The sequence below is a fragment of the Euprymna scolopes genome, chromosome 6, assembly GCF_053919585.1.
Source record: "Euprymna scolopes isolate OS-2025 chromosome 6, ASM5391958v1, whole genome shotgun sequence".
In the NCBI taxonomy this organism is placed as follows: Eukaryota; Metazoa; Mollusca; class Cephalopoda; order Sepiida; family Sepiolidae; genus Euprymna; species Euprymna scolopes.
Window position 1 is genome coordinate 84,986,447 of NC_136487.1, and position 15,271 is coordinate 85,001,717.

The 15,271-nt window shown below is 35.5% G+C and overlaps 1 protein-coding gene across 5 annotated transcripts in view; it reads left to right on the plus strand.

Annotated features, from left to right (window-relative positions):
• LOC145277757 (upstream stimulatory factor 2-like) overlaps positions 1-15,271 on the plus strand; it is an 82,071-nt gene that overhangs the window by 54,974 nt on the left and 11,826 nt on the right. For all 5 annotated transcript variants that reach the window (XM_080129479.1, XM_080129475.1, XM_080129476.1 and 2 more), the window contains one exon: positions 13,308-13,408. In XM_080129479.1, the coding sequence (XP_079985605.1) occupies positions 13,308-13,408 (101 nt within the window). The remainder of the gene's footprint in view (positions 1-13,307; positions 13,409-15,271) is intronic.

Here is a 15,271-nt window from a genome sequence, read left to right on the forward strand (position 1 = left end):
ATCAAATTTGACCAGTGTTTTCGAGGGAATAACTAAACTGGATGACTTGTCGTGAACTAATTAAACTGAATGACTTGTGAATTTGCTGGTCCACCTTGTCATTTGGATGAAGCAGCAGTTTCATCCAAACGACAAGGTGGACCAGCAAATTTTGTGAACTACGGGTTAAAACTGAACATCGTGCTTTTACTAACATTCTAAAACATTCGGAAAAGTAAAATAAATAAATGGATTATAACTGATTTAAGCTATCTTCCAGTTGCATATGTAAAAAAATAAGTGCTAGTTATAAGAAATAATGAAAAACTTTGTAGAGTTGAATTAGATGTATCAAAGGCATAGTAGTGTTTAGTTTAGACATTTTTAGCAGATTTTAGGTCCTCCGATAACATTAATTTATCCTCCATAAAGAGATTCGTTCTTGCTGTAGCTGTGCCATTTTAAACGAGTGTTTAAAGTTTGAAAAACCAGTGCTTGTGCCACTATATTACCATGCTATTTTTAATAGTATTCTTAAGTTAAATTTAATTTTTATGAAATTTTTGTTTATTAAATTCTTAGGTAAAAGTACAGAATAGTTACAACACAACCTATCCTCCCCATGTTAAGAGTGGTTTTCGAAATAATAAAGTTATTTTAGCACAACACCATAGATGCACAAAAAACGAAAAAACTTTAAAGGAGTTTCCTTATTTTCTTGTATTAATCTTTGTGGGTTATCTGATTTTAAAACTATAATTTTCGAAAAAAAAAAAAAAAAATACTGCTTAAAAAAAATTACTCCCTAAAAATAAAAGAAATAAAAATTTAACTCTAATTTTCTGCAAATTATTTTTTTATTAAATAAAAAAAAAAATTGAAAATTGACGTGGTTATGTTTTGTAAAGAATGTGCAGAATAAAATTGTATGGACTATTTTTTTTTTTTTTTTTTTTTTTTTTTTTAATATAAAACTGGAGTACTACCATATTTTAATAAAGATTTCAAATAGAATTTGATGTGAAATATTAGGTTGGTGAAAGAAAATAATGTAAAAAAAAATGCCATTTTTGCACCAACTTATTAAGAAAACAAATTAAAAAAGATAAAACAAATGTTTAAATACACTGCAGATACTTGAAATATAAAAATATATATTTTAAACAAGTCTTTTTCGTTTTTCCTTTCGAAATAATTAGGCCTAAATCGTAATATTTACACAAATTAAATAATAAACAAACATTAATTTTCAATATCAATAACGAGCATGTTTTGCGACGGTGAAATTTAAAATGTTTCTACCCCCAAAAGTTCCTGAAATGAAAAAGTAAACTTTGGTTGCTATTATTTAAAAAACATAATTTTGCCTTTACACTTAGTGAATTAATAAAATAAATATTATCTTCACTCATTTTATTTAAAAATATAGTTTAAAACAATCTAAATAATGATTCCATTTTCTTAACAATACGGATTGTTTTGATGACTGGACGTGCTTAACAATTCACCGAAAAACTTTTAATAGCTTAAATTTTTCAAATTTTAAAGTCATTTCCTCCAGCAAAGATAATGAGTTTGAAAAAAATATTTTGTGTTGGTCTTTTCTATGTCAAACCCCAACTATCATCCCCATGGCCTCACCGGGGGGTTCCAAAATCGACCTGCCCTAATGCTGGATAAAGCTACATCACCTGACCTAAGATGCCAAGCGCATAAGGCATCCAAAATCCCACCAATACCAAGTTTCTGATAGAGCACGGCTGAAGGAATTTATCCCATAGTTTGCTGCCACACACTCACTTGATCACGGCACAGTCACTATACTGAAGCTGTTGCTAATTAGAAGCTTATGTCAAATTTATATTTGTATTTATTGCTTATGCAGTTTTGTAGTTTCATAACTTTGTTATTATTTTATTTTCTGCTTATTCAGTTTTACCCCAATATTTAAAACTGCTCATAAAAAGAATTTTTATTATGTACTTGTGTGTTGATTTTCAAACAAAAAGATTACGCAAATTCAAGTATATAAAAAAAAAAACCCTCATTTTAACGACAAAATGTTTCCTTTGCCATTTTTTGTTTAAATTAAAGTTAAAGGCAAAGGGACATAACTCAGAGTTTAAATATCATATGATACTGACTAGAAATTGTTTACCGATTAAATTTTATTTTATGAAAATAAAAATACCGGGGGAATGTACGTAAATTAAAAAAAAAAAATAGAAGCCTTTTTTAAAAATTCGTTTTATCTAACAGGTATGTTCACAATAACATTTTTGTGCAATTATAATTTTTTAATATTGAGATAAAACTAGATAAGCATCTTAATATTTATTTTGTTTATGAATATAATTTTTGGCCTAAACCTAATACAAAAAACTATTTATGAAAATCAAACCTTTATAGTTACAAATAGCCTAAATATCTTACAATTTTTTTCATCCCTTGTGAACATTGGCACAATTTAATAATGCTAAATCAGTTATGACAATAAGGGTGTATCGATGGAGAATATAAAATATAGATTTAAATAAATGACTCTAAAGCAAGTGTTCATAAATATCTAGCATAGAGAATAAACGCCAACGGCGGAAGGAATGAAAAGTAAGATAGTTTGGAAAAAAAAGTTAATCCTGATTGTACTATTCAAGTTCATTTATATATATATATACACACACACATACACAAGATTGTTGAATTTTTATTTATTTTATTTTTTTATTAGCGATTCCATACTAATTTTTTTCCCTTTTGCTCCCTGAGCGCTTATAAGAAAGGAGTTATTTGCCCTTTGTTTACATTTTTTTCCGACCACATTTTTTTAGGACGTATTACTTTTTTTATTTTTTTAAAATATTATTTATTAATAATTATTACGTGCATAAAAGTCATCTATATACATGCATGTATGATGAGTTTACTCCTCATCATACATGCATGTATATAGATGACTTTTATGCATGTAATAATTATTAATATATATTGTCTCTGTAACTTTTAAACAACTTTAGGCCTTTCATAACTATAAAAGTTTAATTATTATAAAACCTTGTAATGTATATAAAATGTAATTTATTTATGGAAAACTTCTATTATTTGAGATAACATCATTATTCCTTTTTGCTGTCTTGCAAAATAATAAAAGGAGCTTTTCACAGAAATTGAATTGTTTTCCTTTCAATTTTTCATTCAATTTCCTTAATTTCTTGTCCATTTTCTTTTCATTTCTTTTCCTTATTTCCATTCATTTTTCTTCATTGAATTTTTTGTTTTCATTCATTTACCTCTATTCAAGTCCATGATCACACTTGACATTTATAAAAAATGGAAATACATTTTATTTGTTTATGTTTATAATATTATGGGGTGTATATTCATACTTGACATAAAAACAAATAAGTTTTACTTTAATTTATTGATGTTTATAATATTGTAAGGCTTTACATCTATGAAAAGGAAATGTTTTTTAATTTAGTCATGTTTATGATTATAAAATGGTGCTCAATATACTAAGTAGAGCAGGTGTGTGGAAAAGTAACATTTCCCAGGAGAAATAACTTATTTGTTTTTTTGTTACTATGTTGTATACTAGATGAAGCAGATATTGTTGCCAAATAGATATGAGTAATAATTCAGTGTCATATCTAGTAAGTGGTATACCTCATGTAATTCAAACTGCTCAATATCCTAGATAGAGCCAGTATGTTTAAAAGGCAAAGTGCTCAGGAAAAACAACCATTTTATTTTACTATTTTATACAAGAAAATCTAATCGGCTTTGCCTAGGATTCATAATACTTATAATACAATATCATATCTGGTTTTTAGTATATATTAATCACAGAGTGCTAAATATCCTAGATAGATCTGGTGTGTTAAAACGCTGCATTGCCTGGAAAAAGAACTTTATCTTTTATTTTGTATACCAGACAAAATAGATGGTGTTGTCCAGGTGTTATAATAATAATACTGTGTCATATCTGATAAGTGGTATATGTCAAGTAATCCAAAATGCTCAATATCCTGGGCAGAGCAGGTTGTTTAAAATTCGTCCCCCGGCCCCAAAAAATCCTCATTCGCTTTATTATACTATTTTATGCAACAAAATTTACTCAGCATGGCCAGAAAATATAACGATAATAATGCTGTATATTATGGAATAATTCGTACATAGTAATCAAACAATGCACAATATCCTAGATAGAGCAAGCGTGTTTAAATGTAGCTTGCCTGGGAGAAATACATTCTTTGTTATCTTTTACTATGTTTGCTCGTGAGCCAAAATATAATTAATACAGTATATGATTTATGGTAAAGAGTATAAATTAATCAATCTAAGGTGCTCAATATCCGGGATAAAACAAGTATTTTTAAAGACTGCATCACCCAGGATGAACAATATAACTGTTTTGCTATATTATTTAATGCAAGAAAATCTACTCGGTGTTGCCTGGAGGTCATAATAATAATAGTACAGTATCATATCTGATAAGTCGTATATAGTAATAAGTGTTCAATATCCTATATAGAGCAAGTATGTTTAAATGTCATGTTTTCCAAGATAAACAACATCACTGTTTTTCATACTATTTTATACAAGAAAATCTACTTTGCGTTTCTTGGGAGTAATAGTTATAATTAAGTAGCATATCTGGAAAGTGGTATATCGTAATAGTAGAGTGCTCAATATACTAGATAGAGCAGGTTTGTTTAAATCTACCATTGCTTGGGAAAAGGAACTTCTTTTGTTTATTATGTTGAAAACTAAACAGCGCAGATGGTGTTGGAAGTTGACATAAGAGTATTCATACATTTAAATATCTGGTAAGTATTATCCATTAGTCAGTTCAAAGTGCTCAATATCCTGTATAGAGCAGGTATTTTTAAAGAGTGTGTTCACCAGGAAAAACAATGTCACTATGATTTATTATATTTTCTACAACAAATCCACTCGGCATTGCTGGGAGTTATAATAATGCATGTTATCTGGGAAGTGGTATATAGTAATAAGAGAATGCAAAATATCCTAGATAGAGCAAGTGTTGCATAGGAGAAATAATTTCTTTGTCTTATGTTATTCACCAAACAAATTACAGTATTGCCCAGTATGTATAACAATTTAGTATAAAGAATATACTATAATCAGTCCTAAATGCTCAATATATTAGATAGAGTAGGTATGTTTTAATAACCTAATTACCCAGAAAAAAACAATATCACTCTGTTTTATCCTATTTTATACAAGATAATCTATTCTGTGTTGCCCAGGATTTATAATAGTAATAACACCGTACTATATTATAATAATGGAGTATATTATCTGGTAATTGGCATAGTGATTCAAGAGTGCTCAATGTCCTAGATAGTGCAGGTATGTTTAAACGCAGCATTGCCCCTAAGAAATACTTTCTTTATTTTTTTTTTGTTTTTTTTTATTATATTGTATACTAGACTGTTGTTTAAAGTTAAGTTAGTAGAAGGAAAGGAGAAAAAGAAAGGGAAAAACATCAAACGAATAGGTCTTACCGCGTGTGTGTCTGGCAAGGTTGGCTGAAAGAGAGAGAAATTAAGATGCTGCCCATAGTTTTAAAAGGTGTGCTCTGATGGAAGTCACGCAAAATCACGCGGGAGATGTGTATAAAAGGAGTTGACAGGTTAGGTCAAGGAGAGGCAGATAGACGAAGGTTGGTGTCAGTGGTGATCTCAAACCCGGCAGTTGTTGGCTTGCAAAGACAAATTCATTTTTTTTTTTTTTTTTTCTTTTCTTTAATTTTGTTGTCCTAAACTAGGAACACATCAAGCTATTTTGGTGATTGCTACCGGCCTGAACAATATGATAAAGCTGTTCAGTGGCGAAGGCAATGTGGTGGCTTGGTTAAAGAAAGTCAACCTTGTGGCAAAACTCAAAAAGATAGACGACGTTGCCACAGTGATACCGTTGTTCCTGGAGGGTGATGAGCTGGCCCTATATTTGGAGCTGAGCTCCCGTAAACAGGAGGATGCTCAGACGATCATAGTCAGTTACCGGGTTCCTGGAGGAGAGTTCCAAGAGGCTGGAGCAGATCTCAGGTATCGAGACTTTGAGGGTGAGTGATCTGTTTCCAAGTGTAAGAATATTAGTAAGCACCACACCCTCTGGGGCCGTAGAAATGGTGGCAACAGCACAGAAGGATGAGAGCAAAAGCCACCCAAGACCGCGAGGCACATATTTTGAATGTGTGGAGAGACTGCAGGAAGTTCTTGGAAAGGACTGTGTGCTACAGGTGTAATCAGAGTGGTCACATGGCAGTTAACTGCAAGAGTATGGGAAACTGTCAAGGGGGAGCCGAAGCACCAGCGGCTGCCCCGACATGGGAATAATGGCGTGCTCGCAGTAGATGCCCAAGCGTGAAATTGTGGTGAAAGGACAAGAAGCTGTGGCCCTGATCAATACTGGCTGTACCACTACCATGGTGCATACTAGCTTTGTCAGAGGATGGAAAGGGAAGGGCGAAGTAGTGGCATTCGATGGGTCACGAGTGAAATGTCGAGGGAGGAGGACTGTCACAATTAAAATCGAGGATCACCGGATGAGTCCATGCGGTTGTCACTGATCACCTGGTGCCTGGCATCCAAGCGATTGTCGGAATGGATGTACGAGGGGTGAGCAATAAGTAATGCCCCTGACCCACTTCCCATAGCAGTAGAGCAACGAAACTTGGCACAGTTATTAGTCTTTCTCTACATAGGAACCACCCAGAGTTATGCATTTCTCCCATCGTTTGATGCAGCTCTGGAGACCGTTTTTGTAGAACACCCCAGGTTGGTTCTCCAACCACAACGTGACTTCAGAAATCAAGGCTGCATCATCTGGGAAACGTTTTCCTTTCAAAAACAACTTCATGGCTAGGAAGAGGTGAAAGTCAGAGGGTGCAAGGTCAGGAGAGTGGGGAGGATGGAGAAGGATTTCATAACCATACGCCTGTGCTTCTGATCTGGCGACATGCGAGTTGTGGACTTGAGCGTTGTCCTGCAGGAGGAGGGTACCTTTGCTGATCTTTCTCCGCCTCTTGATTTTGATAGCTTCCCTTAATTTCCTCAAAAGTGAAGCATAATAGGCTCCTGTAATTGTGGTACCCTTTGCCAGGAAATCTGTCATCACTACTCCGTCCTGGTCCCAGAAGACTGTGAGCATGACCTTTCCAGCGGAGGGCTGCACCCTTGCCTTCTTTGGAGGTGGTGAGTCCAAGTGCTTCTACTGCATTGACTGGGCTTTGGTCTCTGGATCATAGTGATGGACCTAGGTTTCATCCTGTGTAATCAGTCTTTTGAAAAACTTTGACTCCTTTTCTTGGCACATCTCCAAATTCATCCTCGAGCACTGAATGCGTTCTCACTTCTGGAATGGTGTGAGTAACCTGGGAATCCATCTGGCAGACACCTTATGCATATGCAAATGGTCATGAATGATAGTTTCCACAGACCCTGTACTAATCTTGACATCTTTGGCTATTTGACGAATAGTAATGCGCCGATCTTCCAAAATGGCAGCCTCAACTTGACTGACAGATGTCTCATCAATGGCAGAAGGAGGGGGGCAGGTCTGGGAGCTGTTTCCACAGACTTCCGACCATGTTTGAATTCATGATGCCAGCATTTTACAAGGTCATACGATGGGGGCATTATTACCATAAGTTTCTTTCATTTCATCAAAAGTCTCCTGTGGTGTGGGTCCTTTCAAATACAAAAACCGGATCACTGCTTGACATTCAACAGACTCCATTTGACACCTGACTCAGTTCAAACACCTGTAAAACAAAAACCACAATTAGTTCAGAGCTGTAATTTGCCACATAACCCGTAGAGATATAAATCATTGCACATGCAGAATTTCAGCTAGATCAGACAACTGGAAGTGGGTCAGGGTCATTACTTATTGCACGCCCCTCATAATATGCCAACTTGGAGGTGTCACAGTCGGCAGCAATAGCGTGAGGTTCGGACCAACTGGATGCGCAGTAACAGAACAGGTCAACGAAGGAATCAAACAGGTTGAAGAAAAGAAATGGATGTTAATCATTGATTCGGATTTTAGAGCGGAATTCGATGGGAATCGGTGGACAGTGAAGTGGGCATGTAAGAATGAAGCACCTACATTAACAAACAGGGTGACATGTTACAATAACTCGCTCAAAGGAGGAGCAAGAAAGGATTTTGAATGAGAAGTGGACAGATGGATCGAGGAGGGAATACTGTTGCTGTGGACAAATGACGTTGAATTGGGCATCTTGCCATTAATGGCCGTTCTGCAACCAACAAAAGGAAAAGTCAGACCAGTACTAGGTTTCCGAGAATTGAACCAACACGTCGAGTGCCATACTGGGGGTAACCAAACAAGCCTGCCACTGACATAGCCCAGAAAAGTCGGAAAAAATACACTAGCCAGTTCCATAGTGTTAAAACAGAAGAATGGACCAACCATAAACGGGCAAAATACCTACCGACTGAACTATCCCAAGAATATATTGATAGGGATGGTTCCCTGGACTGGCTCAAAAGAGGATCCCTCCATTACGACCAAGAGAGGTTGATATTGGCTGCACAAGACCAGGGCCTCATGACAAACGCCTTCAAAAAGATGTGTGGTCTAAGCAACAATAATAAATGCAGGTTCTGTAGCACTGAGGTTGAGAGTGTGGGCCACCTGATTTCTGGTTGCAAAGTCCTACTTGGAGACGGTTATTATACAGATCGCCATAACGAAGTTTGCAAATACCTTCACTGGAAGATATGTAAGAAACTCAACATTCAGTGTAGTAAAAACTCCTGGGAACATATACCCGAACGAACAGTTGGGAATGACAACTACACTATTCACTATGACTACATAATCCCTACTGCTACATATCTTGAAAACGCAGCTGTTAAACCAGATATAGTGATTTGGGACAGAGCAAACAAAAAAGCGACCGTAATAGAGGTCAGTGTACCCAATGATACAGGGCTTAACAGAGTTGAGAGGGAAAAGATTACAAAGTATCAAGGACTTATGTATGATATGAAACGAAATTGGAAATTAAAAGACGTTTCAATTATACCAGTCATCATAGGTGCAACTGGGCTTATGAAAAAGAACTTTAAAAAGTACATAGCAAGCATACCCGGTGAACCAAGTGCAAGTGAAATACAAACGATTGCACTGAAAGGGACGGCTAGAATCCTGAAAAGATCTCTTGGTTGGACTCACTAAAATAGGGGTAAATGTCAGACATCTGGTTGGATGTCCCATCCCCTAGAAGAAAAAGTTTAAGAAAAATGAAAAAAAAAAAGAGAAAAGGGGTAATGCCATAGATATATTATATGTAGTGAGACCATCAGAGAATGGAGGCAAATGAATGATGCCTCTGAGTTGGTTGATCTAAAATCTGCCTATTTGCAACTCCATGTTGCCAGGAAACTCTGGAAGTACCAGTTGGTCAGATATAAAGGCAGAACTTACTGCCTTACGACGGTGGGGTTCAGGCTGAACTCGGCACCCAAGATCATGTCAACCATTCTAATGAATATTCTAGAAAAAATGGGGAAGGGAGATGGCGCCGTGAGCTCATATCGACGACATCCTTGTGAATGAAACTCTTGTGACTGTAGGAGCTCAACAAGCGGGAGCTTTTTTTGATATGCGGCAGGCTGATTGGGCATTACCCCATTGCCGGCTGGCTTAGGCCAGCATGCAGCTACATCAAGAGGCATGCCGAAGGTAGAGGATGGGATGATAGTGGGAGGAAGAACGACCGCCTTGATTGGAGAGGTCCTGAAAGAAGTGGAAAAACAAGACCCAGTTTGGGGAATGTGCAACGTGCCGCAAACACTGGATGGAGTTGTGTAGTGTGATGCAAGCAGTATTGCAACAGGGGTTGTCTTGGAAGGAAGGTGGAGTGGTTGCAGAGGATGCGGCCTGGCCACAGAAGAAGGATGATGCTAACCACATTAATGTAGCAGAATTAGATGCAGTTACCAAAGGAGTTAATCTGGCTTTAAAATGGGGACTACGCAACATCTGTGTGAAAACAGACTCTGCCACTGTGTTTGCTTCTGAAATCGATGATTTCACATGACAAAAAGATAAGAATGAAAGGAGCAGCAGAGATGCTAGTGAAGCGCAGGCTCGGGATGCTGGCTGAGCTGATATAGGAGTTTTCTTTACAGCTGCGCGTAATTATGGTTACCTCTGAGAAGAACAAAGCGGATGCTCTCACAAGAGTGAGAAAAAATTGGCTTGTGCTAAGAGCATATTGCTGCAGTGACTCATCTGGATAACTCTGAGGTGTGAGAGTTGCACGATCTGCACCATATGGGAGTAGAGAAGACATTGTATCTGGTGAGAAAAGTTGATCCGTGTGTTCCAAAGGAACAAGTGATGCAAGTAGTCAGGACTTATGACAAGTGTCAGTCAATTGACCCTGCTCCAAGTGCACATGAAGCTGGAGAACTAGGTGTGACTGGGACCTGGGAAAGACTCGCAGTTGATGCCACCCATTACAGGGGTAGGGTTTACATAACAATGGTCGACTGTGGCCCCAGGCGTTTCACCCTATAGAAAAGGCTGTGAGGTGAAACGGGCAATGAAACAGCAGCAGCCCTTGACATGGTGTTTCTGGAGCTCGGTCCGGTGGAAGAGCTTCTAACCGACAATGGTACTGCTTTTAGCTCGGCAGCAGTTGCGGATGTGCTAAAGAAATGGAATATCCATCAATTCTTTAGAGCTGCCTATAGACCCAGTGGCAACGGGATTATAGAAAGAAACCACCGGACAATAAAGGCAGTGGCAGAGAGAGGAAACACCTTGCCTGAGCAAGCGGTCTATTGGTACAGCATGTCACCTAGATCAGGGCAACAGCAAGGGGCAGTGCCACACCTGTCAATATTCAAATACTCCTCAGGGCATCCTAGGGTTGAGCCAGTAAGCAGGGAGACGGAGACAACAGGGACCATCAAACTCGGTGGTGAAGTATGGGTGAAGCCTCCAGGGGCGCGATGTACCACACAGTGGAGCAGAGGACACATAACTGGGAATAATACTAGCAACAACGTTGTTGTAGATGGAGTACCGAGACATATTCTTGATATCAGGCCAGTGGAAAATGAAACGGTGGAAAGCGATGTGCAATGGGAGGAGGATGGTGAGACACTTCAGAGACATAGTAGGGAAAGACGACCGCCGCAGTGGATGAGGGATTATGAAATGTGATCCAGAGATTAGGGGGGTGTGGGGCATGTTGTTTAAAATTAGCAGAAGGAAAGGAGAAAAAGAAAGGGAAAAACAGATCAAACGAACAGGTCTTACTGCATATGTCGGGCGAGGTTGGGTGAAAGAGAGAAATCAAGATGCTGCCCATAGTTTTAAAAGGTGTGCTCTGGTGTAAGTCATACAAAATCATGCGGGAGGTATGTATAAAAGGAGTTGACAGGTTAGGTCGGGGAGAGGCAGACAAACGAAGGTTGATGTCAGTTGTGATCTCAAACCTAGCGGTTGTTGGCTTGCAAAGACAAACTCTCTTTTTTTATTTCTTTAATTTTGTTGCCCTAAACTAGGAACACTTCGTATATGGTGTTGCCTGAGAGTCAGAATAGGAAAAATACATTATCATATATGGTAAAGCGTATAAGTTAGTAAATTCCAAGTGCTCAATATCCTAAATAGAGCAGATATATTCAAACACTGTTGCCCGAGGGGAAAAACAATATGACTTTTGTTATACTATTTCATACAAGGAAATTTGCTCAGCTTTGCTTGGATAGAAAGTGATAGTCATCAAAAATTACTCAATATCTTAAGAATGGCAGGTATGTACAAACACAATTTCATTTTTCTCTGTTTTTTTTATGGATTTTGGCAATGTCGAGTAGCCCTGCTAGTTCTTAATAAGACATCATCTCTATAAAACCTTTTAATATTAAAATAATTTTTATATGAAAGTTTGTTGTTTAAAAATTCTATTAGATTGGTGCAAAGACAATATCGTTTTCTTACATATGTTACTTTTATATATGATTTCTGAATTAATTCATTGATATATATAGCCATGTTATATATCATTTAGAAGCGCGTTTTTCGCTCTATCAAATTGTATTGTTCGTTACTATTCTCAATCTCTTCATTCATTTTTTTAAGGCTTTTCGATAGCATGGACAAAATTTAAATCCGCACGATTTTCTTGTTCCAGTTCAAACTAGGCCGAAAAGCTGCTCAGACAGCTCATGATATCAATGATGCATTTGGCCCAGGAACCACTAACGAACATGTGGCACAAAGGTGGTTCAAGAAATTTTCTAATGGTGATGAGAGCCTTGAAAATTAAGACGGTCGTGGCTGGCCAACTGTGGTTGATAACGAACATTTGAAAGCCTTAATTGAAGCCGATCCTCACAAAATCACACGGAGTTGCTGTTGTACTCGAGGTCGACCACTCAAGCCATTCATCATTTAAAGCGAATAGAGAAATTAAAGAAGTTGGATGAATGGGTGCTGCATGAATTGAATGATAATAAAAAAAAATTGTCGTTTTGAAGTGTCTATGCTCCTTCATCACAACAAAAACAACCCATTTCTCGAGTGGATTGTGACATGATGAGAAGTGGATCCTCTACGACAACCAATCTTCAGTACAGTGGTTGGATGCTGGAGAAGCTCCACAGCACTTCCCAAAGCTGAAATTGCACCAAAGAAAGGTTATGGTGATTTTTTTTGTGGTCTGCAGCTGGTCTCATCCTTCACAGCTTCTTGAATCCAGGCAAAACGATTACAGTAGAGAAGTACTGCTGACAAATTGATGAAATGCACCAGAAGCTCCGTGTTTGCCCGAGATTGGTCAATATGATGGGATCAATTATTCTCCATGATAACACTTGCCTGCATGTTGCTCAACTCAGCCTGCAGAAGCTGAATGCATGGAGCTACGAGACTGCCTCATCCGCCATATTCATCGCCTACTGATTATCACTTTTTCAAGCATCTCGACAACTTTCTGCACGAAACATGCTTCAAAAGCCGAGATTTCAATGACTTCATCACTTCCAGAACTCAGTGCTTTTATGCTAATTAGATAAGTAAACTTGTCTCTCGTTGGCAAAAATATGTTGACCCTAATGGTTCTTATTTCGATTAATAAATTTATTATGAAAGGAGTTATAATCTTTTGAAGTTGAACACTAAAAAAACGACATTATTTTTTGCACCAACCTAATAATATTTTAGATTTTTGAATATGAACTTTTATTTGAGAATGAATTGAATAAAAGTTGAAAGTGACTTATTTTGATTAATAAAAAAATTTTTTTGTTTTTCAGTTGAAAGGCGAAGAAGAGATAAAATTAATAATTGGATTGTACATTTATCAAAATTAGTGCCAGAATGTTCACAAGATCACAAACAAGGACAAGTTAATGCAGTGAGTATCATATCTATGATGGCAGACATGACTCCTTCCTGCTAAAAATTGAATTGATTTATGTTTTGCATAACCTGAAAAAAAATGTAGAGTGAGACTAGGAGACCTGTATTATATGTTTACCAAAAAGTACTGATATTGAAGTCATATCTTTATTATATGCTAAAAATTGAACATGGAGTTTTCTTTTTTGAATTTAAAATCTGTCAATTTAATGTTTAATTGATATAGTCATATTGAAGAGTTTGTATGTAACACTAATATTTTGAAAATGAAGCTTTTAGAGTGAAATAAATCAGAAGTGCTTTAAAATTGTTTTTAAAAAAAATAAGGATGAATTTAATGAAATCGTTTTTTAATTTTTATTTTCATTTAATTTCAAGATATTTGTATTGTTTATGGATGCATAATATGGCAATAATTTTAAGATAGATCATTGTTTAAGGTCAGTATATATATATATATATTATCTATATATATATATATATATATATATATAATATATATATATATATATATATTAAATATTGACAGAAATTTTGGCAGAGAAGAGATGGACAGTTTTCATCTTTATATTCGTGTTGGGAAGATTAATTTGTTTGGTTTGTTTTAAATTTATTTTACTATTGCTGGTACTAATGATAAATATTTGTAGCAAAACTAAAATCTATAGATCAACACACAGAAGTGTATTTTTATGTTTGTGAAAATATCTGCATATGATACATGGATTTTTGCAGTTATACAAAAATTAGAAAACAAAAAACTCCAACTTAACATTTAAAAAGGAATCTGAATCGTCACTATACTAATACATATAAATATTAAAAATATTTTTGTACTAGATAAAACAGTCTGAATTAATTACAATTAAATTTTAGATTTCTTATCTAAGATGACTGTATCACATTCATTAAACTGAAATCAATATAAAAGGTTATTGGCATGTTACGTTTTATTGTAATGTTTACAATATTAACATAACATTAATGATGCCTCTCCCACCCTATTTATTCCTCATATATGACTAAATTAATATTAAACAATAATAATGACAATGTATCTATTGACATTACTCTAATTGTGTACAAAACTGGTCTGACAAAAATGAAAGTTAAACAACTACTACACATTAATTAAATTTTATTTTTTTACATGTATCATGAAGAACATAAGTTCCTTTCCACTAGGAAGTTGAATGAATTCTTGTCCAGAATTTCTCCTATATTAAAAAAACAAAAATAAAAATCTGTATGATGTATGTACCTGTGACAAAACAAATGTCATATTCCAAAACTCATGTAAATTGATAAAGTTGTTTTATTTTTATTAAAAAATATAATTTTTAAATGATTAATGGAAATTTGTAGGTATCCTGACATAAAATTTGGTAAGAATAATTGTTGAATTATCTCCTTTTGTTTTTTGAGATATTTAAAAAAAGAAAATGGCAAATGTGACAGTCGCTTCTTCAATACTCATAAAATTTGATTTTCTTATTTAAAAATAAAAGTTCTTGATTACTTTACATGATTTTTGGAATATATTTTCGTTTTGTCATGGGTACGTACATCATATATATTTTTCTTTATTTTTGTTTTTTAATATAGGAGAAATTCTGGACAAGAACTAATGCATGGTATGGGGCATATGCCAGACTTACTTGTGCTTTGTTTTTTACTTGACTAGTTGCTTTTTCAAGGCTTAAGAGTCTACCTTAATATTCATAGATGTGACTCAACAACACAGACATAATTTGAACACCGTATGCTGAGCACACCATCATGTGTATTGCAGAATATATAAAATGTGATTGAATGACCTCTCTTTAACTCGTGTTTTAGAATGTTCTTGGACACGCGT